Source organism: Sabethes cyaneus, chromosome 2 (genome assembly GCF_943734655.1).
Source record: "Sabethes cyaneus chromosome 2, idSabCyanKW18_F2, whole genome shotgun sequence".
NCBI classification, from domain to species: Eukaryota; Metazoa; Arthropoda; class Insecta; order Diptera; family Culicidae; genus Sabethes; species Sabethes cyaneus.
Genome location: NC_071354.1, coordinates 210,560,140 through 210,584,494, shown reverse-complemented (window position 1 = coordinate 210,584,494; position 24,355 = coordinate 210,560,140). Strand labels below are relative to the sequence as shown.

Here is a 24,355-nt window from a genome sequence, read left to right as displayed (position 1 = left end):
AGTTTTAGTGTTATTTCCGAAATCTTTTTCTGCCCAGCGAAATTAAATTGGTCCATAATCATTTGCTGGCTGTGGGTTGGTGGCGGTCGGTTTTGCAAATTGCGCTTAAATTGAAGAAAAATGTGCGCAATAAATTAGATGAATTTTTTGTCTTTGATGAGAGGTTTAACTGTTTTACTTCACTGTTGAACTTGAAATAAAATGAAAAATTCATTACAAGCATTATCCTGACCAACATTTTGGAATAATTTGACCAGCAAATAACTAGATATTTTGCAGCTTTATTTAATCTCTTAATCTAATAGAACACAATGGTTTCCTGGATAAACTTCAACCCATGTTTGAACGTTGATCTTGTGAGCAGCGCATACAGCAGTGCAGCCAGTGCCGAGTAAACTACCAACCGAATCAAATAGTGAGCCAGCAGCAGCCGGAAACACTTCCGCTGGGATTGTTTTAGATTTTCAAGACTCTCCCGGACGATGTACTTTCGCAGCCCGAGCAGATAGGTTAGGAAAAAGTCGCCCCAGTTGATGTTCTTAATGTCGGCCGGAAAATAGTCCCGATCCTCCGGTGCCATGCTGTCGTAGACTTTTCGCATTTTGTCGTTGATAAATATCCACTCGTTGGTGGTGAAGAAGGTGAGAACATCACTGAACTGCTGAATTTTCCGATAGATATATAAAACCCTATAAAATAGAATCGATAGGAAAAAGGCAATTTCTGGCATCTTGGAAACAATAACTTACTTCGGTTCCATCCCATTTAACTTCGCCAGGCAATCAAACAAAATTGCTGGAATGAAATGATAGAACAGTTGTAGCACATAGTAAACGTTAGCTGATGGCGTGAGTTTGCACGTCGGATACCACAACGCATTTAATGGCAGAAGCTGTAGAATGTAGTCCTTGGAATATTTACTGACATCAGAGAATGCAAAGGGTTTATCCAGTCGAGTCGTGCAGTTAAACACATTTTCAGCCGAACCGCAAACTTGATTCGGCTGCTTGGTCGACGTATACCATATGACAGCAAGACTAGAGTTTACCACCAAATCCGCAGGAATAATATCTACATGATAATCACTATTGCAGTGCAAAACACGTAGAATACCACATCCGAATCCAGTCACTACGCCATTCAGACCATACACGTTGTCAGTCCATCCTTCAATGGGATCTTCCGCAGTTGAAATTACTTTCAAAATAAAAGAAAATTTTCATTTAGATGAACGGAACAATAAAAAAGCTCAAAACACCAACCAATGGACGGTCTAATCACCGCTACCGGCAGTCGACCGCAGTAGCCCCGAATGGCGTTCTCCGCCAGTGCTTTGGCGTAGGTGTACGAGTTCGGCCATGGATGCATAATCTTTCGGCTTAACGCATCCAAGTGCTGCTCCTCCGTCACTTCCACCAGTCGAGCCATCGCCATCGGGTCGACGTTCATTTCGTAGAACTTTTCCGCAACCACCTCCTGGTTGCAGTTGGAGTACGCCGTCGAAATGTACAAAAAGGAAACCAGGTTTTTCATGTCCAGCGCAATTTGCAACAGTTCATTAGCGCCGGTTACGTTCGTTTTGATGATAGTCTTCAGGGAAACATCGAACCGCACGTCCGCGGCGGAGTGAATTACGATATTGACATTCCGCCGCAGGTAGTCCAGCTCCGGCTCGGTCAGGCCGAGCTTGCCGTCCTCCAGGGTGCCCTCCATGATGCGTAACCTGTTCCAGTAGAAGTCCGGTTGTTTGGCGTACCTTACGTATATCTGAAATATATTCAGAGCAAAGCCGGTTGCATTGTTTGAGTGAGGTTGTTGTTGATTGATTGAAAACAGGAGGTTCGGAAAACTCCTTTCCGGTTCAGAGTAATCAATTAAAATGAATTACAGCTACCTAGTTGGCAGTCAGTCTTTCTTTGAAACGTTTTCAATTAAATCAAGTACAACCAGTAGTTGAGCGGGCTAGCAAAAATGAGAATCAAATTATAATAAATTCTTTATTAAGCGTATTTCCAGCTGTCGAAATAATTGAGCAGCAATCTTTCGTGGCAGCAGTGTTCAAAAATTCATAGCAGCAAAAAACTCAATGAGATTTCAAACACATGAAATTTCAACCTTGATCACATGCGCGAAACTCACATATGAATTTCTCTCGCTATTATACGCGATGTCTCTGTTGCTATGCGATGTGAACCAAATTCAGCTGTGAGCATTTTGCTTAATTCTTCCACAGCTGGCATTTCATACAACGAACCAGAGAGTAAAAGAGAATCTACCGTCAGAGAAAACATCAGCAGCGAAAAATGCAACACACATTCATGAATTAAGATGGCAAACATATTGGCGGAATTTACATTTCCCTTTCACGAAAATCGACATTTTCTTAACTAGAAAGTAATAAGCCTAATAAGAATTAGATAAACATGTAATTTAGATGTGCGTTTCAGTTTAACTTTGCGATTTATTTAGAGATTTATTCCCTCACGCTCACTCACAGTTACGTATCGCACGAGAGAATGCCTATGCTGTTCAACAAGGAATTTGTATGTATATGTGTAAAGCTCCGGGTAGCAGTTGAAGCAAAGCAGAATGTGAACAAGCCGGAAAAAATGTGTGTGAGTTTTGTGCTTCTTGCTATGAAAACAGAAAAACTCACGCTTGATTTTTTTCTGCCTAGGATCAAGCTGACTTGATTCACAGTTGATTTTAATTTTTGATGAGTTTTGAGGTTTTGAGTATTTACCATCACTGCGTGACGTGACAGTGAGTCACGATAAATTCTCATTTACGAAGAAATTTTGATAAGATTACATCTTTGCAGAGCTTTTGTTGGTGTACTCTAACGTACCATATTAGAAAATAACATAACAGCGAAAACGGGGAAAATCTCTTAAGTGCACTTATTGCTTGAAATATAACGAACAAGTGCACCGAAGATACCGAAACGATTTAAGCTAAAATAGTACTTTTATGAGCGATTGCGCACTTATTGATTGAACAATTGGAGGAATACAATATTGTCACACTTTTATTAATCTTATTCAGACACAATTGATCGCTAATTTAGGGTTTTCCTAATGATCACACCTCTTAAAGATATCACTAAATAGTAAGTTTAGTGGATATTTTATCCAACCTGTGTTATTTTTCTAGATGCTTTAAAGCGAGACGGCCGCAGGCAGCACGTGTTTTCCGGTGGCGCGCCACATAACCGTATTGTCAAGCAGTGTTATGCCAAATGACTTTATGACATACACTTTACAAACAAACAACTAGCTTAACCTTAAGACTGTTAAACGTCCGGATAATGCGTGTCGTCAGTTCCTAACCCAACAATAGTGGTTCACAGCCAGTTCCTACCCAGTAACTCCTATCCTAACATATTCGTGGTACCAGCCGGAGTACGAGCGACCTTGGTGGAGATCGCATGACCAACCCCGGTAGAAGCCAAGGCTGACAGGGGAGGGGAGCTCTTTCGAGCTTTGTCGATCCTCCGGCGAGGTTGGTGCCGCAGGCCATCCAAGCCGCCACCATGAATAATTAATAAGCAATGAACGAAGAACAAGAAAATTAGGGCCGAAACAATCGAAATAGAACCATGCGACACAAACGGACTGTGGCTTGGAAATTCGAAACGTGAAACAGCCAATCTACAATTTACAAAGAAGCAATCGAGTGCACTCTGATGTATTGAAGCGCCGTAAGTTCGACGTCGTAACACTGCAGGAGGAGTGCTAGAAGGGCTCGACCGTATGCACGTTCAGAGACCAGCCAGATCAGACCTGCGGTAACGCAGGTAACGGAAACGAGTCGGGTGCGGTTTTCTTAGCAATGAGCAAGATGCAGAAACCGCTGATTGGGTGATAGCCAATGTGGGGGTTGCATACCCCTGATACAGAACATCGCTTATCCTAGCATCAGAACAGTTACGTTGCGCTACCGTCGCGATAAATACGGTGACCGCGTTCAACGACGAAATCAGATGCTCCGAACTCCGAATATAAATGGAACGGTTCGATGCGACCATAGCCAAAATAAAAAACCCGATTTAATCCACCTAGTGGTGAAAGGAACCTTTGTTATACGGTCTTACTTGCTATTTGAGATAGAAATCGACACGTCTTCGAAACATAATTCATCTATTGGTTAACGTTGCGTGGTGCGTTGGTTTTCATTAAATTTTTGGAAATTTAATAAGTTTACAAAATTTGAACAAAATAGCAGCACCTATAAATTTTGATAGATCCTTTTTTCATGAAATTACTGAGTAAGGGTAAGCTGGTTGTTTCTAATTTGAGTAAGTGCAAGTAAAAGCAAGTTATAAGAGAAAATATTATTCTTTAACATATACATTGCGTAGTAAAAGTCTAGTTCATAGGTTTTTGAACTACGCATAAATTTCTGTAACGCCATTATTTTTGATTGACATCAATAAAGTTTTCTTGAATAAATTTCATCAAATTCTATAGACCTTCGATTACTCACGCTGTTGCATTTTGTACAACACGTGTAGGTTTTTGAATGCCATATTGTTATAAAGTTACAAATCTCTGCTTAACTAACGTATGTTCTTCAATTACCTTGTTATGAGCAAAATGTCATAATTATGCATTAATACTTTAAATTGTTGGGCAAATAGATCAGCATAAACTGACATCACAGAAACGAAGCAATCAGCATGTGAGTTGTACCGCGATTGGCCCTGGAAGTTTCTCTCGTTTCTTCATATGTAAAAATGGTGTCTGTATGCAGCAACACAATTAGCAAATATAAAATGTTTAAAATGTATCTGTTGGTAGTCGAGTCATTCGGGGTCAAAATTAAGGCTTTTTTTTAATCAAAGTTCTACAGTACCTAAACAAACAAACATAGAGGTATACTATATTAATCAAAGTTGTGTATTTTTACTATTTATACAATTTTGTAATACATGAAAAAGGAATGCAACAATTACAAAAAGAGCTAAAATAGAAAAAACTGATCTTACAAATTCATATACAATGAATAAGATTTTTCTCTCTTCGCTTAATAGATAGAAGGTTACTGTATTCAACAAAATTTCTTGTAATAATATGTACTAAAACTTTGCAAAACACATCAATGTGTTATATTGAAACTGAAGAAAAATAATTTTTTTATTTCACTTATAGGGGGATTAATCAAAATTTAAATTGCACCAGACGATAGAACTTTCAATTTCAAGAAATTCTTCCGAAGGTTCCATAAACCTAAAACCAAGTTTTCCCAGTCAAAATTCTAATGCGCATGTCTTTTTGGCTTTGGCTGGTAAATGGCTAGGTAATGCGTACCATCGGTGCCTTGTGCACTGGGCATAAAATAGACCCCACAGTGGTTCACAGCCTCTTACCTAGCAACTCCCACCCCAACCTCCTCGTGGTACCAGCCGGGATACGAGCAACCTCGGGTGGAGATCGGGTAACCAACCCCGGTGGAAACCAAGGTCGTATGCTGACAGGGGGGGGAGGGCTCCTTCGAGCTACGTTGGCCCTCCGGCGATACTGTGGGGTTGGTTGCGGGCTTTGCAAGCCTGAACCACTAAAAAAACCAAAGCAATGGACTCCGTAAGTAATAATAATAACTCTAATCGGAACAATCGGCAAAGACCCAGGCGACGAAAACGGACTAACGATTGGAAATTAGGAACATGGAACTGTCGGTCTCTAAATTTCCTCGGAAGTACCCACGTGCTTTCTAAAGAAGTGAAGAGCCGCAAGCTCGACATCGTAGCGCTGCAGGAGGTATGCTGGAAAGGAACGATGGTACGTACGTATAGAGATGGTCATACCATCTACCAGAGCTGCGGCAATACACACGAGCTGGGCACAGCTTTTATAGTGATGGGCGAGATGCAGAAGCGGGTGATCGGGTGGTGGCCGATCAACCCCCGAATGTGCAGATTAAGAATCAAGGGCCGATTCTTCAATATAAGCATAATTAACGTGCACAGCCCTCACCTCGGAAGTACCGATGATGACAAAGACGAATTCTACGCGCAGTTGGAGCGTGAATACGACCGCTGCCCAAGACATGATGTCAAAATTATCATCGGGGACTGTAATGCTCAGGTTGGTCAGGAGGAGGAATTCAAACCGGTGATTGGACGGTTCAGCGCTCACCCGCAAACGAACGAAAACGGCCTAAGACTTGTCGACTTCGCCGCCTCCAAGAACATGGCCATACGTAGTACCTTCTTCCAGCATAACCTCTACCATCGGTACACCTGGAGATCACCCAACCAGACAGAATCACAAATCGACCACGTTCTGATAGATGGTCGGCACTTTTCAGACATTATCGACGTCAGAACCTATCCGGACGCTAACATTGATTCGGATCACTACCTAGTGATGGTAAGGATACGTCAAAAACTATCTGTTGTGAACAACATACGATACCGCCGCCCGCCACGGTATAATCTAGCGCGACTGAAGCAACCAGAGGTCGCCGAAAACTACGCGTTATCTCTCGAAACCGCGCTGCCGGAAGAGGGAGAGCTGGATGAAGCCCCTCTTGAAGACTGTTGGAATGCCGTGAAAACAGCCATTAACAGCGTAGCGGAGAACGTCCTAGGCAGTGTGGCACCGAATCGACGTAACGAATGGTTTGACGAGGAATGCCAGCAGATATTGGCTGAGAAGAACGCAGCGCGGGTACAAATGCTGCGTAGAGCCACCCGTCAGAATGTGGAGCGATACAAACAGAAGCGGAGACAGCAAACCCGACTCTTCAAGGAAAAGAAGCGCCACCAAGAGGAGAAGGAGTGCGAAGAAATTGAACAGCTGTACCGCTTTCACGACACACGGAAGTTCTATCAGAAACTCAACGGATCTCGCAAAGGCTTCGTGCCGCGGGCCGAAATGTGCAGAGATAAAGATGGAGGTATCTTGACTGATGACCGTGCGGTGATCGAAAGGTGGAAGCAGCACTACGATGAACACCTGAATGGCGTGCAGGCGGAAGACCACGATAGCGGAGGAAGTGACCACATTGGTGCAGCAAGCGACGAAGGTGTGCCACCCCCATCGATAAGGGAAGTTAAAGAAGCCATCCAGCGGCTGAAGAACAACAAAGCAGCGGGAAAGGATGGCATTGGAGCGGAACTTATTAAAATGGGCCCGGACAAGTTGGCCGGCTGTCTGCATCAATTGATTGTCAAGATTTGGGATACGGAACGACTGCCGGTGGAGTGGAAAGACGGGGTTATCTGCCCTATCTACAAGAAAGGTGATAAGCTGGATTGTGAGAACTACCGAGCCATCACTATCCTGAATGCCGCCTACAAAGTGCTGTCCCAAGTCCTCTTTCATCGACTATCGCCAATAGCCAATAGATTTGTGGGAAGTTACCAGGCCGGCTTCATGGAGGGTCGGTCTACAACAGACCAAATCTTCACCCTGCGGCAGATCCTCCAGAAGTGCCGTGAATTCCGAGTCCCCACGCACCACCTGTTCATCGATTTCAAAGCCGCATATGATAGCGTAAACCGACAAGAGCTATGGAAAATTTTGGACGAAAACGGCTTTCCGAGTAAGCTTACTAGACTTATCATGGCTACGATGGATGGGATCCAGTGCTGTGTGAGAATCTCGGGTGGATTGTCGGACCCATTCGAATCTCGCAGGGGACTTCGACAAGGAGATGGTCTTTCCTGCCTGCTATTCAACATTGCGCTTGAAGGTGTTATAAGGCGAGCGGCGATCGAAATGCGGGGCACGATTTTCAATAAATCCAGTCAATTTATCTGCTTTGCTGACGACGTGGATGCTGTCGGCAGAACATTTGAGGCGGTGGAAGATCAGTACACCAGACTGAAACGCGAAGCAGAGAAGATTGGATTGCAGATAAATACGTCTAAAACGAAGTATATGCTGGCGGGCGGGACCGAGCGCGACAGGGCTCGCTTGGGCAGCACCGTGGTAATCGACGGGGATGAGTTCGAGGTAGTCGACGAGTTCGTATACCTTGGCTCGCTGGCAACAGAGGACAACAATACCAGCCGTGAGATTAAAAGACGTATTATCAGCGGAAGTCGGGCCTACTACGGACTCCACAAACACTTGCGGTCGAACAATCTGAGCCCCCGTACAAAGTGCACACTGTACAAAACGCTAATTAGACCGGTTGTCCTCTACGGGCACGAAACGTGGACATTGCTAGAAGAGGACCTACGAGCACTCGGAGTTTTCGAACGGCGGGTGCTAAGAACCATCTTTGGCGGAGTGCAAGAGAACGGTGTATGGAGGCGAAGAATGAACCACGAGCTCGCGCGTCTCTACGGCGAACCAAGTATTCAGAAAGTGGTTAAAGCTGGACGGATTCGTTGGGCAGGACATGTTGCTAGAATGCCGGACAACTATCCTGCAAAAATGGTTTTCGCATCAAATCCGGTAGGAACAAGACGAAGAGGGGCACAGCGAGCGAGGTGGCAAGACCAGGTGGAGCGAGATCTGGCGAGCACTGGGTGCCCGCGGAACTGGAGATCAGTTGCCATGGACCGAAACAGATGGAGAAATTATACTGCGCAGGCCTTGTCATAAGACGTCAGGCCAATTAAGTAAGTAAGTAAGTAAGTCTTTTTGGCTTTGGACCATTGTGCGCACGAGTAACCGAATTACAAAAGTCGGCGCGAGTGTTGGAGGGTTAATATCTTTTGATCGACAAAACCGATTCTTCTGAAATTTTGCAGATATATTTGTAGCATTAAAATCTCTAATTTGATGCCAAAATAATTCAAACTAGATAAATCATCTTAGATGAAATCGTTATAAATTATTGTAAATTTTAATGTGTTGTATTCAATTGATCATAACTCTCAAATTAAACATCCAATCAAAAAACAAATCAATAGTGATCTATTAGGTTATGTTACCTGTCAAATGAGACTAATAGCGTCTAAATCGCTTTAGTCATTTCTAAGAAACAGGCGATAATTATTACCTTGTCAAAACAGGTTTTTTAAGCATAACTTTTAAACTGATTGTTTGTTTTCAATAAAATTTATCCGAAAAATTTAGTGTTAACAAGAGCTTTCATTCGATACCAAGATCGTTGAAATCGGTCATTTGGGTACGGAGAAAATCGTGTCACGTAATTTTTACTTTTTTACTTATAACTTTTAAACGAAATGTCGGACCTCGAAACAATTCAATAGTGATATACTAGGCAATAATACCTTTCAAACAAAAGTAATAGCGAACAAATCGGTTCAGCCATCTCCGAGAAACAGGCGATAGAAAAGTTGCGCTCCGCACATACATACACACATACACACACACACACACACACAGACATTGCTCAGTTCGTCGAACCCTGTCGATTGGTATATGTGGCTCGGCCCTCCGGGCCTCGGATCAATTTCGTGTTTTTCGACCAATTCCTAAACCTTTGTTATAGTATAACAAAGGTAAAAACTGGTTCGGTACGACAATTGGTAACCAAAAAATTTTTGTTGGTGAAGTTTATGGTTCGGTAAGACCAAAGATGGATGAATTGGAATTCGGTAGAAGCATTGGCGAATAAAATGATTCTGTGTGGCATTTAATTAAAATGGTTCGGTACGACCTTACAAGAACTAAATGGTTCGGTACCACCATTGATAAGTAAAATGATTCCGTACGATCATTGTTTAATGAAGTGTAACGTTCGGCACGACCATAGATAGATGAAATGGTTCGGTACGACCATTGATGGATAAAATGAGTCTTTCATTTAATTTATTAATTAATGTTCGGCATAAGGAACATCGCACAGACATAAAACTTATTGAACTAATTAAATATTACAGATTCTTAACCTAAATACATTTTTTGACACACCAAAATCGAACAAGTAATAAACATCATTAAAATGACTGTAGCAAACTTCCAGCGGGTTATTCATTCCATAAGTTCGATGAGGCAATTGTCGAAAAAACTCTGTTTGGAGCATCACTCGGGATGGCGTGTTGAAGCATAGTTTGCTCAGTATATCCGCGCAGTCGATGTTGCCTGCTAGGACGTCAAAGATTATCATTCGTTGCAGGAATATTCGCCTACTTGACAGCATCTGTATGGCATTGAGTTATAATGGTTCGGTACGACCATTGATAAATCAAATGATTCGATACGATCATTGTTGAATAAAGTATATGGTTCGGTACGACCATAGTTATATGAAAAGATATGGATCGGTAAGATCATACATGAATGAAATGGCTTGATACGCGATAAAGTGGTTTTGTACGATCATTGTCAAAAAGATGGCTTTATTCGACATGATGGTACTTGACTATGAAGTAGTTTTATTCATGGATTTATTTAGTTTCTTAGCAGTTAAAATGGTTGATCCATTTTAGGGAGTTATATACATAAAATTGGATATCAATCTAGTTCTAAAATAAGGCGTCTTACGCTGAGTACGATATCTATGGACTGAATAATCGAAAATCAAAAACCAAAAAGAAATCAGTGATAAAATATATTACCTATAGATTGATCGAAGGATTCAGCAATACATTCGTTTTTGACGAAATGGCGGCTTGTTAAACATAAAAAATCGATTTTCGGCATAAATTTTGCTCCTAAATTGTCCATAAAATAAGAAATATTAATCAGTGAGTGAAAACCTTCGATTAATCTGTAGAATATATTCTTAAAATACTTGTGTCAAAATTTGAAGTGATTCAGCGGTTCAGCCGTTTTCGAGAAATCTTGCTCACCGACTTTGAAAACACGCGTTCATAGTGTTGCGTTCCTTCTTCAATCGCTCTGACACGTCGTTACAAATTTGCGTATTACTTCGTTAATATTTTCCTTAAATATATGTACACTGCGATCATGAAATAAACAGAAAATTCTAACTCTATATAACCTCTTAAACAGATTTGTAAAACAGCACTGGATTCTGAAAACTGCCAATGTATTTAAGTACCATTTATAATGAATTGCTGACAGACTCGGGAGGTTGTGTTTCCTCTCAGAAAAAAGTGAATAATTAGGGGATATGCGCTAAGACATCCGACCGTTTTCGCCAGGCACTCCTAACCAGGTAGCAGTAAATTGTATTCTTAATGGTGTCCATTTAAACCGAATTGGGGCACAGGATTGCAACTATCCGACTCAACTCCATCAATGGGTAGGAGCGGTCCGTAAACTGTGTACAGCAATTGGGGCCTGCCACAAAAGACTGGAGCTTTTTCAACAAAATTCTACACAAGTACACTTGGAGGTCACCAAATCATTGACGTCAAATTTGCATCGCAAACTTTGACGTCTGCTTCGGGTAAATCTCGCACTGCTAATGGAGCTTGACTCCGCCTAAAACGGTACACACATTCACTCGAAGATGCGTTAGAGAAGGAGCACGAGTTTAACCACGCTTCACTCGAGGACTGTTAGATTTTTATCGAAACAGTCATTGACAGAGTAGCAGGTAACATCATCGGGCACGTAGAACTGAATCTGTGAAATGACTGCCATGGCGATGAATGTAGGAGAGTGACTGATGAACAGAACACTGCACAGGTGGCACAGAAGATGCAGTACCACTCGTGGAAAGGCACAGACACAAGAAGATACAGTGACCTCAAATCTTCCGGGAGAAAAATTGCTGCCTGAAAGAGCAGGACTATACAGAGTTGGAGCAACTCCATTGTCCTAAAGAAACGCGAAAACCTGAACTCCATTCCAGAAAGACTTTGTGCCGCGAGTCGTGATATGGCGGGTTTACAATATCGGTATCTTGACGGACGGTCATGAGGTGACCGAAAGGTTGAACACCTGAATGGTGCCCAGGCAGAGAACCATGGCAGCGAGGAAAGCACCCAGTTAGCACCAACTCGTTTACTGCCCATAAAAGCATAACTGTCCCATATGGAATTTTATCAATTTTGAGAAAAGCATGAAAGTAGCTTATTTATATCCTAATTTATCTAAAAAAACTTTAATTTAGACGGACTTTCTTCGAAAATTTTTCCAAAAAATATCAAACCTGAACTGTCCCATACGAAAAATAAAAGCATAACTGTCCCATAATAATATTGTCCATATAAACATTTTTTTCTGCCAGCTGAGGCAACCATAAGGCATTATAGCTTTGATAAAACAATATTCTTTTAATTTCCACCTGAATAGGATAAAAACTTAACAAAAAAAAAAAAAGAAATATGACAGTAAGCTTGTTTCGAAGTTCATTTCAATGTTCGACCAGAATCTCTTCTTAATCGGCAAAGCTTTCACTGGCACAATTTTCTACGGTGGTGTCAGGGAAAAGAGCATTTAATAGAGCAGCTTTTCTCTTCGTTTTGATTCCACGATATCCTTTATGCTGATGTTTTATTTCGATTGAAAAGTTTTCAAAACAATAACTTGTGCTGTTTTTTCAACAGTAGCACATACTTGAAGATCGAAACTCGAACTTTATCAAGTTTGCTGTTATCTTTAACAGCTAGGCTGCTCTTTTTGAATATTATTTCTCAAATATCTTCGAGGTATAGCCTTGGTTAGGATTTATAATTTGTGATTACGAGGCCAGCATCACTGGTTCGAAAAAGATCGACGACTTTATGTACAACACCGCGACGGCTTTCTTGCTTTCTTTAATCACGGCCTTGAGATCTTGGAATATTATAGGAACGTTTCTGTAGCGCATACTTTGGCGTAGAAACTATTTTTCACTATGTACTGGTAAAAATTGAAAAAAATATGGAACAGACATGCTTTTATTTAGCAACTTGCGCTTGTAAATAAAAGCATAACTGTCCCATCTTCGAAATTTTGAAAAAAATATTGCATTGGTGTTAAATTTTACCACAAAATTTATGTGGATAGTTCGATTACTAGTGTAACGTGGTGTTTTTGTCGAATAAAGTAACATAATTCTTGTATAATGACGCACAACATATAAATCAGTCAGCCACTTTCAATCTCATTTTCCCACGCTTCACGTTTTGCCTTTCTACTATATAAATATATAGTATAAAGGTATAGAAATCACTTGGAAAACCGGAAATGGAAAGAAGGTCCTGCGGGCCGAATGTTATATACCATTCGACTCAGTTTCGAAAACTGAGCATTTTCTGTGTGTGTGTATGTATGTATGTGTGTGTGTGTGTGTGTGTGTGTGTGTGTGTGTGTGTGTGTGTGTGTGTGTGTGTGTGTGTGTGTGTGTGTGTGTGTGTGTGTGTATGTGTGTGTGTGTATGTGACGCTTTTAATCTCACTCACTTTTCTCGGAGATGGCTGGACCGATTTTAATGTTCTTAGTGTCAATTAAAGGTCTAGGTGTCCCATTGGTCGCTATTGAATTTCATACTGATCGGACTTTTAGTTCAAAAGTTATGTATAAAAATACGAAAAATATGGGACTTCATTATCTCATAGGTCTCTTAACCGATTTGAACAAAATTGATTGCATATGAAAGAGGAGCCTTGCAAACCCTTAACTTCCAAATTTCATGACGATTGGACTTGTAGTTTGAAAGTTACATAAAGAAATGTGAAAAAATAGTATTTAAAACATATTTATGTAACATATAAGCATTAATTTAATGAAAAACATCACACATTTTATGATTATTTGAAAATTACTGCTAAGATCTATCAAACGAAACCGAGTTATTTAAAATCAGACGGTTCATTCAAAAGTTATTCAAACTTTAACACTTAAGTACCCTATATTAAACCGTTAAAACGTGTGAAATCAAAACATATCAATCAAATGTTGATTGTATTCAATGTATGAGATGTGTGTGATGTATGTGTGTATGTATGTATGTATGTATGTATGTATGTATGTATGTATGTATGTATGTATGTATGTATGTATGTATGTATGTATGTATGTATGTATGTATGTATGTATGTATGTATGTATGTATGTATGTATGTATGTATGTATGTATGTATGTATGTATGTATGTATGTATGTATGTATGTATGTATGTATGTATGTATGTATGTATGTATGTATGTATGTATGTATGTATGTATGTATGTATGTGTGTATGTATGTATGTATGTATGTATGTGATGACAATTTGCAATTTTAAAATTTGCAGTGAAATTCAAGAAAAGTGAGAAACATGTCAATTGTCTGAAGTTTTTGAAGCCTCTTAGTGGAATACGAACTCTGAAATTAAAGAAAAGAAAAAACTTTTACCGACTAAGTTCCACTATTTAATATTTATTCGCGACAGATACGTATACGCTTTGAAATAAGACACTGATGAAGCCTGCACGTCGTAGGCGAACTACGTATCTGTTGCAAATAAATATTAAATAGTGGGATTCAATCGAAAAATTTTTTCTTTTCTTTGATTTCAGATTTCAATTGTCATTTTCTTCACTAGCTGTTACTCACAATTGTACAAGAAAAGCAAAGAGCGAAGAAAAGCAGTTTATTTAAGCATGTAGGTATAGTGGTGTATAGAATCAAAAATACTAGTGAGTTGATTTTTCCAAATAAATTTGTACAAATTCCAAACAAATTCTGCGCATCAATAGATGCTCTTTTCAATCAATAGATACTAGAGCTTAGAAATTGTTTATGAAAAATAGGAAGTAAACGTTGCACGGAAGAAATTTTGTAAGATTTGTTTTCGTTAGTGATATTTTAAAGGACAGATGTCTTATGTCATGTATCATGTTTTAATAAATAAATCAAAAAAAGACAAGCACTGGGAATCATATCGATCGTATTTCCCATTCTCAAGCATGTTTATGGCGCAGCTTTTGCACTATTTTTCGACCTCATCTTGTTTTCCTAACCCTCTAACATTGTAAAAACGATGCGATCAAGCTAATGACTATCTTTTCATGAAAGTACATTCAAAAGAAGCTTAAGTTTTGATTTTCATGCAAAAATAATTATCTGAAGGAGCGCTAGCTAAGAAATAGTTCCATTTCTCGTTTTCATATCTAATGCTCTATTCAGTAATTTTTTCTAATTCAGATATATTGCAAAATTGAAGCCAAGCAAACCAATAGTAAAATTTTGAGATCAATCATTTTGTTGTAGATATCCTTATTCTTCAAAAGCGAAATATAATAATAATTTTTCTGAACTCTTGTTTTTCAAAGATGCTAACTTTTGAATGCATGGTATTAATATCAAAATATCAAAAAATCTGCTATGAACAAATACTTCATATTGTCAATTTCGTATGTGGCTCTGAAGCCCGAAAGTTAAGACCGTCTGTAGACCCGTTAGAGGGTTAATTTCTAATTTTCTATACATATTCATTCAAGTCTGTAAAAATTATCTTTTGTGTTTACATTATTGTTCTATAAATATTATAAAACTAAATAAGGTGTTCATCAAATAACATAAATGACGCTTACATGTATTTACGCACCCAAAAGAAAGAGAATATAATTATTCTACACAATACGTTTGTGAATTTTACTGGCAAATAAGGATTTTGAGGAATACAGAACGGATATTTAAAAATATAGTCTAATATAACATCTATACATCTACAATTAAGTTCCTGAGAAATTAAATAATGAATATTGTGGCAGTAGAAAGGCTAGGTCACGCCGCTAGGTGGATTAATTCGGGTTTTTCCATATGGGACAGTTATCCCAAGCAACACAGCTTGTTATAGAACAGTATAATATTACATATATCAGAACTTCTCTATTACCTGAAAAGCGCAAAAAATTGAAGTCTAATGAAACAAGTATTGAAAGAAGTATGTATCAGGTTATTTCATACCAATTTAAAACGTTATTATAGCATAAGCTACAACTTGTTCTTCCAGTAGTTTAAATTTAGTAATGGAGACATAATAAAAACTTCGTGTTGACATGTTGACAAAACAAACATTATTCATTTGATATGAGCTGTCAAATAAATTCATGTTAGCACAAAACATCTCAAAACCTTAATAATAACGGCATATGTTTTCAAAGTACGTTTATAGTACTCTTAAGCCACTACTTTCCACGAATATTATTTTCTAACTTGTTTTGTGTGTTACTTGGGATGCTTTTATAGGCAGTTTATCAATGTACGAAAATCATCGTACATATTTCTTAACAAATTCGGAATCGTAGTTAAAGCTTGATAAAGTACGCTAAAGTTGATTTTTAATCATATATTATGATAATAACTAACCTACATACGATTTTCAGCACAAAATTGCATAGCATTATGGAGTGAGTCATGTTTAATCGGATATTATCGTATATGAATACTTATATGGTCGAAACATTTATAATTATTTCTAATCACGTATGTCGCCTCCAAAATAGTACGGATAAGTCAGTTTTGCGCATCAAATACGATTTATTAACTTGCTTATTTGTACTTAATGCTAATTTTTATTTTTTATATACCCATGAAAATGCTAGCTGGGCAATTTCGAGGGCATAACCAACGAAGAAGACGTGCCAACTCCAAAGATAGGCGAAGTTAAGAAAGCCATCGATCAGCTAAAGAACAATCGGAGCGGAGCTCATTAAAATGGAACTAGAAAAGTTGGTCACTTATCTGCACTTGCTAATCATTAGAATTGGGCATACAGAACAGCTATCGGACCCATTCTCAACGCCTCCAGTAAAGTGCATTCTCAGATCATCTTTCGCCGTTTATCGCCTCTACCAAACCGATTCGTGGGAAGTTACCAAGCCAGTTTTGTGGTCGGGTAATCGACAACAGACCAAATCTTTGTGCTGCGAAAGATTCTCAAGGTGCAGCGAATACCAAGTCCCTACGCACCACCTTTTCGTAAATTTCAAGGCCGTCTATGATACTATCGACTTTGAAGAGCTAAGGACATTTATCGACGGAAACGTCTTTTCCGTGAAGCTGACAAGACTGATTAAGGCCACGATGGATGGTGTTGGGTGTTGGGTGAGCATTTCGGGCGCGTTATCAAGCCCGTTTGAAACACGCAGGGGACAAATATTTAGACATTTGGAAGCGTTTCCCTTATTAATTGCGTCAAATAATTTTAAGCCTATATTCATTTTCGAGTCGGAAATAAGCGAAAAAAGTGTTGTTAACTTAATTTGTTAGAAAGCGATTGTCAACGTAAACAAAATGGCGTTTATTGCATCCGAAGTACAGTTTAGTTGTTCTGTAAGCATGACTGAGATGGATTTTTAAAACAACTATAACTTTTGTGGATACAGATACAGTCAATTGACACTTGCTTTTACAGGTTTTTTGTTGTACTTTTAAGTAGGAGTTGTTTGATCTGCCACCATTTGCCACCTTGGGAAATATTTAAGCTCAAAAAAGTACCATTTTTCACCAAAACTTTAAAAACTGTTTTAAAGGGGTCCACGAATAACGCTTCATAGATAATTTCCATGAAGAGATTCATTTATGGTGTCTGACGAAGTTGTTTGTATTGATATTTACTACAACTTTGCCGAAAGTATCAGACCTGTATCTCGAATATACGAGAAAATAAATTTCGAATCTCACTTTTAAGGGAATTAATCACCCAAAGATTTCTCTCACAAGAAGGGGCTTATTATCGGTGCAATATCACATGATCACGTATTTAACTGTTTGGACCACTGTGCCATGGTGAAAACGTGGTTCAATATTTTCAAGAGAAATATATGTTCATAATTAATTTTTCTTTATTAAAAACAACTGAAAAGACAGCTTTTTCAATACTTTTCGAAGATTTTCTCAGTGATTTAATGAAGCAACGATGTGTTTCAATGTTATTAGCTTTGACAACACTGTTCTGTAGTCAGACCTATAGTTACTATATATATAGTTCGGCGGATAGAAAATCGGGAGCCAAATAAACGTCAAAAGCGGAGCCAAAAGCTTTTCAAAATCCAAAATGCAGGAGTAATGTTAAAAAAACACACTTTATTTTCATAGAACTAGTCATTTTCAACACCCGCCAGTGATTATTTTTCGTAAAAACCTGCACATTTCACCATAATTTCGATTTTAATTTCATAAATCAGGGATGCCAATTCGTCTGGTTTTCTATCCGCCGAACTATATATATAGTAACTATAGTCAGACCGTGTGCACTGCTATGTTTGCCTCTTTTGTTCTCCCACCATCCTTATGAACAGCGAGTGAGACGTCAAACTCGCAGTTTCCCATAAGAACACTAGAGAATAAAAGAGACGACGAATACCGTTTGCCGAGTGTATGCCCCGATAAACAATTTAGACAGATGGCATTTTACGCATCTACCGACCAAAAATATCAAATCTAGTAGTGCAGATGCCGATTAGTAGGTCGCGAATAGGAACGCGAACTTACTGAACAGGGGGAAAAGTTCGAGGGATTTTTTATGGGGGCGTATAAAAATTCAGATTTCAGGACTGCTTATAAAAGCACCTTGAGGGTGAAAATACGTTCGGTCTGATCAAAATTAGTTCCATCGATCCAACTTTTAAAGCGAAAAATCAAAAGTTTGGCTCAACAATAGTGTCTTCCAATGGTAACAGCTTGAAGAACTAAAGGTAGCAAGAAGATTGGTATGCTGATATCCCCCATTGTTAGTCAATCCATCGCTTGTAATAAGGTAAAACAATTAGTGGCCCGCTTAGACTGCTTAAAATCGGTTCTTTACTCTATATCAGTTTCCCAAGTAGCACTTGTAACTAATCATAAAAATAAAAAAATACAAAAAGGTTGCACAGCAGTTACATTTAGGATACTTGTAACGAGTTAGGTTACATAAAATTAAAAATAGTTACTTTTTAGTTTTCTAGTGACAAAAATCTCAAAAAGTTACCAGGTAGTTACCAAATGACCAAATTGAAACCTTTTTTTCGAACTGTCATCAACTTGCTGGTCGCAAAACAGTTAATTTTCCGTTACGAGCAGTTACGAAGTCAAAAAAAGTCGGCTAGTAACATTTTCGCAACAATTTGTTCACTGTTCCTTGTAAACACAACTGATTAAGGAAAAACTACACCTGAAGAATATTGCTAATGGTAAAGATAAACAATTGGTACACGGGTTGTGAAATGCTCTTGTAAATGCGTTTATTTACTTAATTGATGGTACTTGGAATCTTCTCCGCCCAGACATTGGTATTAAGTAAACAAATGATGATTATTCTTAAACGTCAAAACGATCAAGTTACATCGAAACGAAACCGGCAATGAAAATAGGTTACAGTGTAACTTAGAAATGACGACATAAGAAATAAGTGACTACAACAGATTTAATATTGGTTACCGTATAACCGATACCGTAACCAGGTCGAAGGCTAAGGTTACGTACAACTAGAATGTAACTGAAATGTAACCTTCTATGATTAACACTGGTGGTAACTGTTTTATTCAAACTGAAACTATTCTTTGATATTAAATTAACACTTTCTTTTCACAACAATCACTAAAAAATACCTTTTCCCGATATCAACAATGTGAACAATGAACAATGGCTGCTTAAAATCATTTCATGCAATATGCCGAAAACGATACAAAACTTCAAGGACGATGGTGTAGTAGTTAGAACCAAAGGCAAAATGGCTATGAATTTTACTGTGATAGAAGTGATAGCGAAAACAACTTGATTTTTAATGGTTTCTAGGTGAATGCTCCACTAATTCATTATTGCTAAGAATAAATTTAAAAAATCAAAAAATTTAAATTTAAATTTTTATATTTGATTTACAAAACATCAATTTTTCAAAGAAGTAAGTAACGAAAAGCTATATTAAATAAGAGCGCGTGAATTTTTCAAAGCTAGAATCATGCATTTCACCATAAATTTGAAACTGCATTAAAATTTGTGTTGAAATAATAATTTATACACTCTTCTATATTCAACAGTTAAATTTACTGCTTGACGTTGACAGCCATAGATTGAAATAATAAACCTGCTACATTTTCGCTATGCAATAAAAGTTACAAGATAACTAATTTGCCACCAATTGAAAGTCAATTTACAGTTTATGTGTAACTTCAATAGTAACCATTTTGTAACTATACATGTTACATATTGGTTATTGAGTAACTGTTAATGCAACCCGATTTAGTTACATAAGTTGCGCTATTTCGGTTACACAACTGTTATATTTTAGGTTACTGTAACCGAAGTTTTACATTTAAATTTGTCGCATATCAGCCGCTGCGACTCAATTGTGACAACGTGTGCTACTTGGGTTCACTGTATGGAACATCCATATTGGGTCGTGCCTCCATCCAGTCAGAGATTGTCGTTACTAGGGGTGATAGATTGAACTCCCTTAGTACACGATGGTGACCAATGTGGTCCCCTTCAAGTATGTTACGACGCCTTTGCAACCTTAGTGCACCGAGTTCGGCTTCAAGACACGGCATAGAAGAAACCTGTCGCGTTTTAACAACACGTACAGATTGCTAGGCATAAGAACAGTGAGCACCTATCGAACCATTCTGGGTACACGGAGTTCTTGCTTTTGCCGGAGTGCGTTAACGTCGAAGGAACACTGGATCACTTGGTATCTGATTGTCCACGATTCGACTCAATTAGGAGTGCAACATTTGTCACTAGCGGTGCGAACACCAACCCAATATTGTGGTCCACAAAATTTTCCGTGATGGAAACACGTGAAACATGAAACACTTCCGCACAAGAGAGCATGTGGACCAGGGGGACAGTTAAAAGAAATGCGGGTAACCGAGCGAAATTTTATAATACGAGAATTCTCCGTCGGTATTCAGCAAATCCACCGTCGGGAACTGCTATAGCGAAGCTAGGAGCCTAACGGCTTAAGAGAAGGTGCACTATACAATAGCCGAATACGTTCGGGATCTGCCATTCGGTTCGGTTTCGAGAGAACTTCCAGGGAACTCACGTTTAGTGTAGGGTAGATCCACCGTCGCGTGCTGCTCGAGATCGCCTGTGGTAGAGTTAAAAGGTAACAGTTACATTCATTCAAAGGAATCCTGCGAGGGTGACCATGAACATGGAAGTTGCAACGGTCGCCATATCTTTGCACCGTGTCGATCCACAAAACTTAATCTCCTCGACTGTGATATCCGTTTACATTTACAGCACCAGGTCGTCTACTATCACATAGTCTTATATAATTTTTTTACGAACTCCCTATTTATTTACTCAGCGAGAGTTTTAATTACATGACTTGTATTGTCGTCGCCAAACAGATCCTTGCTGAGTGTGGAGTATATTAAAATTAGGAAAGTGTAACTTGATATTAGAATTAGACGACTGGTCCAGTGATGTAAACGAGTAGCACACTCCGACGTTGACTAATATCTAATTTTACATTTTCCATATCAAGCATTTACTCTTCTCAGATAAGTATATTTTTGGCAAATGTATATTCCGTTATTTCGTTCCATGTTAATTTCATTATTTTTAACTGAATCCATTGTTACACAGAGACAATTTTCTTAGTACCATCAGTAACTATGCAGGATTTGCATCTGTTCCACTTCCTAAACGCACTAGCACTATCAAATCAGCTATTTAGTTTCTAATATGAACACCAACCACAAATAAATCAAAAATTTTAATTCAAAAAATATATTAGAATCCAAGGCAGCTAAACCAATCAGTCCAAAACTTACGGCCTCACGTTCCAACTGCCGCTGCAACCTTTCCCGTGGTGTTCGATCCCGTTTGCTGCGGATCAGCAGAACTATTTCGTGCACATCACACCGCAGCAATTTTTCGATGAACAATTTACCCAAAAATCCGGTTCCGCCGGTTAGAAAGACGGTTTTCCCACGGAAAAAATCCCCCATCGGCGTCTTGGGACTTTCCAGGCGAACCGTCTTGATGTCCTCCCTGGTGAAAATTTGCTCCAACATACTGTATTCTTCGCGTACTCCAATAGCCTAGCCGGTAATGTTGTGAACCACTCGAACAAACTAAATTGACTGAGCCCAGTCATCCTGGTGCCACGTACAAATGAACGAAAGGAACAATGAGTTTAGATATTTCAAGGTCAGCAGGCGTCGGCAACGGAGCGTAATGACGTACAGGAAAGCTACCATTTATTCAGATTTTTGCTAATTAAGTCCAAAACCTAAGCCAACCGTACGGACAGACTTACTCATACACGCATCGGTAATTAGATTAACTTAGAATGTCTCGATATGCAGCGCGCCGTCTGTTGATTAGCATTTACCGAACCGAACTGGTCACTCAGTCCATGCCTATGCCAGTGCCCATGTCCATGGGGATGGACAAGGAATTAAGTAGCTGACGCGGGATTTGTTATTCGAAACTTTCCGGTAATCGATGCACAATAATTAGTTTGCATTAATTAATCGCACAGCCGCGTCATGTCGCGTTGCCTGTCCTGTCTGTGAACTTGATCGATCATATGCTTGTGCGTAGTTTTGGGTTAAGTGATTCGCTGTGGGACGCAATTTTCAATAATAATTTACTAGTATTGATTTTCAAGTTAAAGGTCTTGAAAAAGGATGGGCATTTCTGTTATCATTTATAAGAATTGAGATACTTTTTCGATATTGAATATGTGAAATAAGAATTTTATTCAAAGAATTGAATAAAAATATGCGTTAGTCTCAAATCTTCTCACAATACAAGCGTTACTAAATTATTTACGGAAAATGGGGGGAGGCATTATCTACACGCCCACGAAAACGCTTTTATCTTCTTTGATTGATTCCCGCACTTGAATGATGAAACACCAATCATGCTCGTTATCAACGTTCAGCCAGGCAGCGAACGCAAGAACGACCGAGTAAATGAATCCTTTATCCATCTTTCACACCCATCCAAGCGAGTGCAGCGTACAGAAGATAATAAAGTCAACACAATCCCGAGTACAAATTTCCCACTGTTTCACTTCCGTACGGCGTTGTTGCAGGATTCAGACGAAAGTCGGGCTTCTCGCAGGCCCTTGCCAAGTGGAGAAGCGAAGCTTTTAGGACTTTAAATTCATAGCTCCCGGGGCGATATTTCTAAACTTTCAGTGCCAGATATGCTGGCAGAGTAGCACTTTTTCCGAGGAGCAGTCCGAAAAGTGGATACCTACCGGCAAAGGTCCGAGTGATTGTGCAATATAGTAGCATAGCATGTGCAGTGCATCCAGGCGAAAGAGTCTGCGAAAAGGAAATGAAACGTAAGCGAAAAGTTAGTTTCCTTCCACTCGGGCGCATTCCCGGGCTCCCCCCATACTGCCACCCACTATCACCGTCACGCACACCATCTTGGTGTTCGGACTGGAAGAGTTATCCTCTGTCCGCTGCTAGTGCGGATGTTGACTCGCGTGTGTCCACCACACGCATACCCCAGGGAGTAAGAATTTCAGTCGTTTTACCTCGGAGCCGCTCCCGGCACCCGTCAGCGAATGTAAAATCCGTTGATGGCCCCTTGCTGCTACTGCCAGCAGAAAGCATAAAAATCACAGGTATGAGAATTACTCGTTCCTGGAGGGGATTTTTCTCTTATTTTCCGCTTTCGCAACGGAATTTATTATCGCCCAGTTACATCTCATATCTTCCTGGGCTACAATGGCAGCGGGAAAGATTCCTGTATGTCGACTCTCGGCTGATGTAGTGTGGGGTTTCCGTGGGCACCGGAATGCCCAGCACTACGGGGAAAGCAACAGTTTTCATCATAAAGCTGCATGCACGGCACCCCAGAGGAAATCGATTGAACGATGAGGCAGGTCGCCCTATTTCAATAACGTTATTGCTCATATCCGATCCTGCAGCTATGTCTTGTTTTCCATCTAATGAAGATATGCCATCCGCCCAAAACCGGGGTCCCTCACCCTATGCGGACTGCGCTCTCGCACGCCATTATTCTGGACCGTTCCATCGCAATCAACAGCCAGTATGCATCGCCGGCCGAGATCATGGCTTTCAGCGTTCTTGCTGAATTTTTTATTCAGTTATCCTTGATGGGAATTATTCGTTTGTGGCACACCGTAAGCGGAAAACCATCCATTATGCTAGATTCCTTGAACGCGAGGGATTTACCGGAATAGTCTGAATGGAACGGAACGGCGAACCAGAAAGGAGCTAAAATTTATATTTAAAGAGCTTATGGTTGAATGCGAGAGCTAATTAATAACCTCAACAGTTTAAATGGAAATTTAGAGTTGAACTTTTCAGGTGCACTGCATAGCATATTGAGAGTTTTTCCAGGCTACATTTGAATTTTACTGCAATTTTGCTTATTCGAGAGAACAGCTTTCACTAATAATTTAGTATCATATTTCATTAGAGAAATTACTTCAACGAAATATTTTTCAAAATAGACGTCTATCAATAGGTTCGCAGCGGTTTTGTTACTTAAAAATATTTTTGAAGAAAGACGACTACATTTATGTTTATTTACAGTATGTATAACGTTTATTTCCTTTTAGTTAAATGTTAAATGAAATACATAAAATTTATATTTACCATCCATCATGGTTACAATTTCAACTAAAC

The 24,355-nt window shown here is 39.3% G+C and overlaps 1 protein-coding gene across 1 annotated transcript; it reads right to left on the bottom strand.

Moving 5' to 3' along the window:
* Window positions 1-281: 281 nt before the first annotated feature.
* LOC128737180 (fatty acyl-CoA reductase wat-like) lies at window positions 282-21,767 on the bottom strand. Its single transcript, XM_053831767.1, has 4 exons — window positions 21,512-21,767; window positions 1,263-1,767; window positions 750-1,197; window positions 282-689 (listed from the first exon to the last, which is right to left on the bottom strand). Exons 1-4 carry the CDS (start codon window positions 21,752-21,754, stop codon window positions 299-301), a joined length of 1,587 nt encoding a protein of 528 aa, XP_053687742.1. The 5' UTR covers window positions 21,755-21,767; the 3' UTR covers window positions 282-298.
* Window positions 21,768-24,355: the final 2,588 nt, after the last annotated feature.

Bases quoted from the DNA above. Each gene is read 5' to 3' on its own strand.
- LOC128737180 (XM_053831767.1), bottom strand. From the start codon at position 21,754: ATGTTGGAGCAAATTTTCACCAGGGAGGACATCAAGACGGTTCGCCTG. The intron at 1,198-1,262 runs GTTGGTGTTTTG...TTATTTTGAAAG, and splicing joins GGTGATTAGACCGTCCATTG to TAATTTCAACTGCGGAAGAT. The intron at 690-749 runs GTAAGTTATTGT...TCTATTTTATAG, and splicing joins TTAAATGGGATGGAACCGAA to GGTTTTATATATCTATCGGA.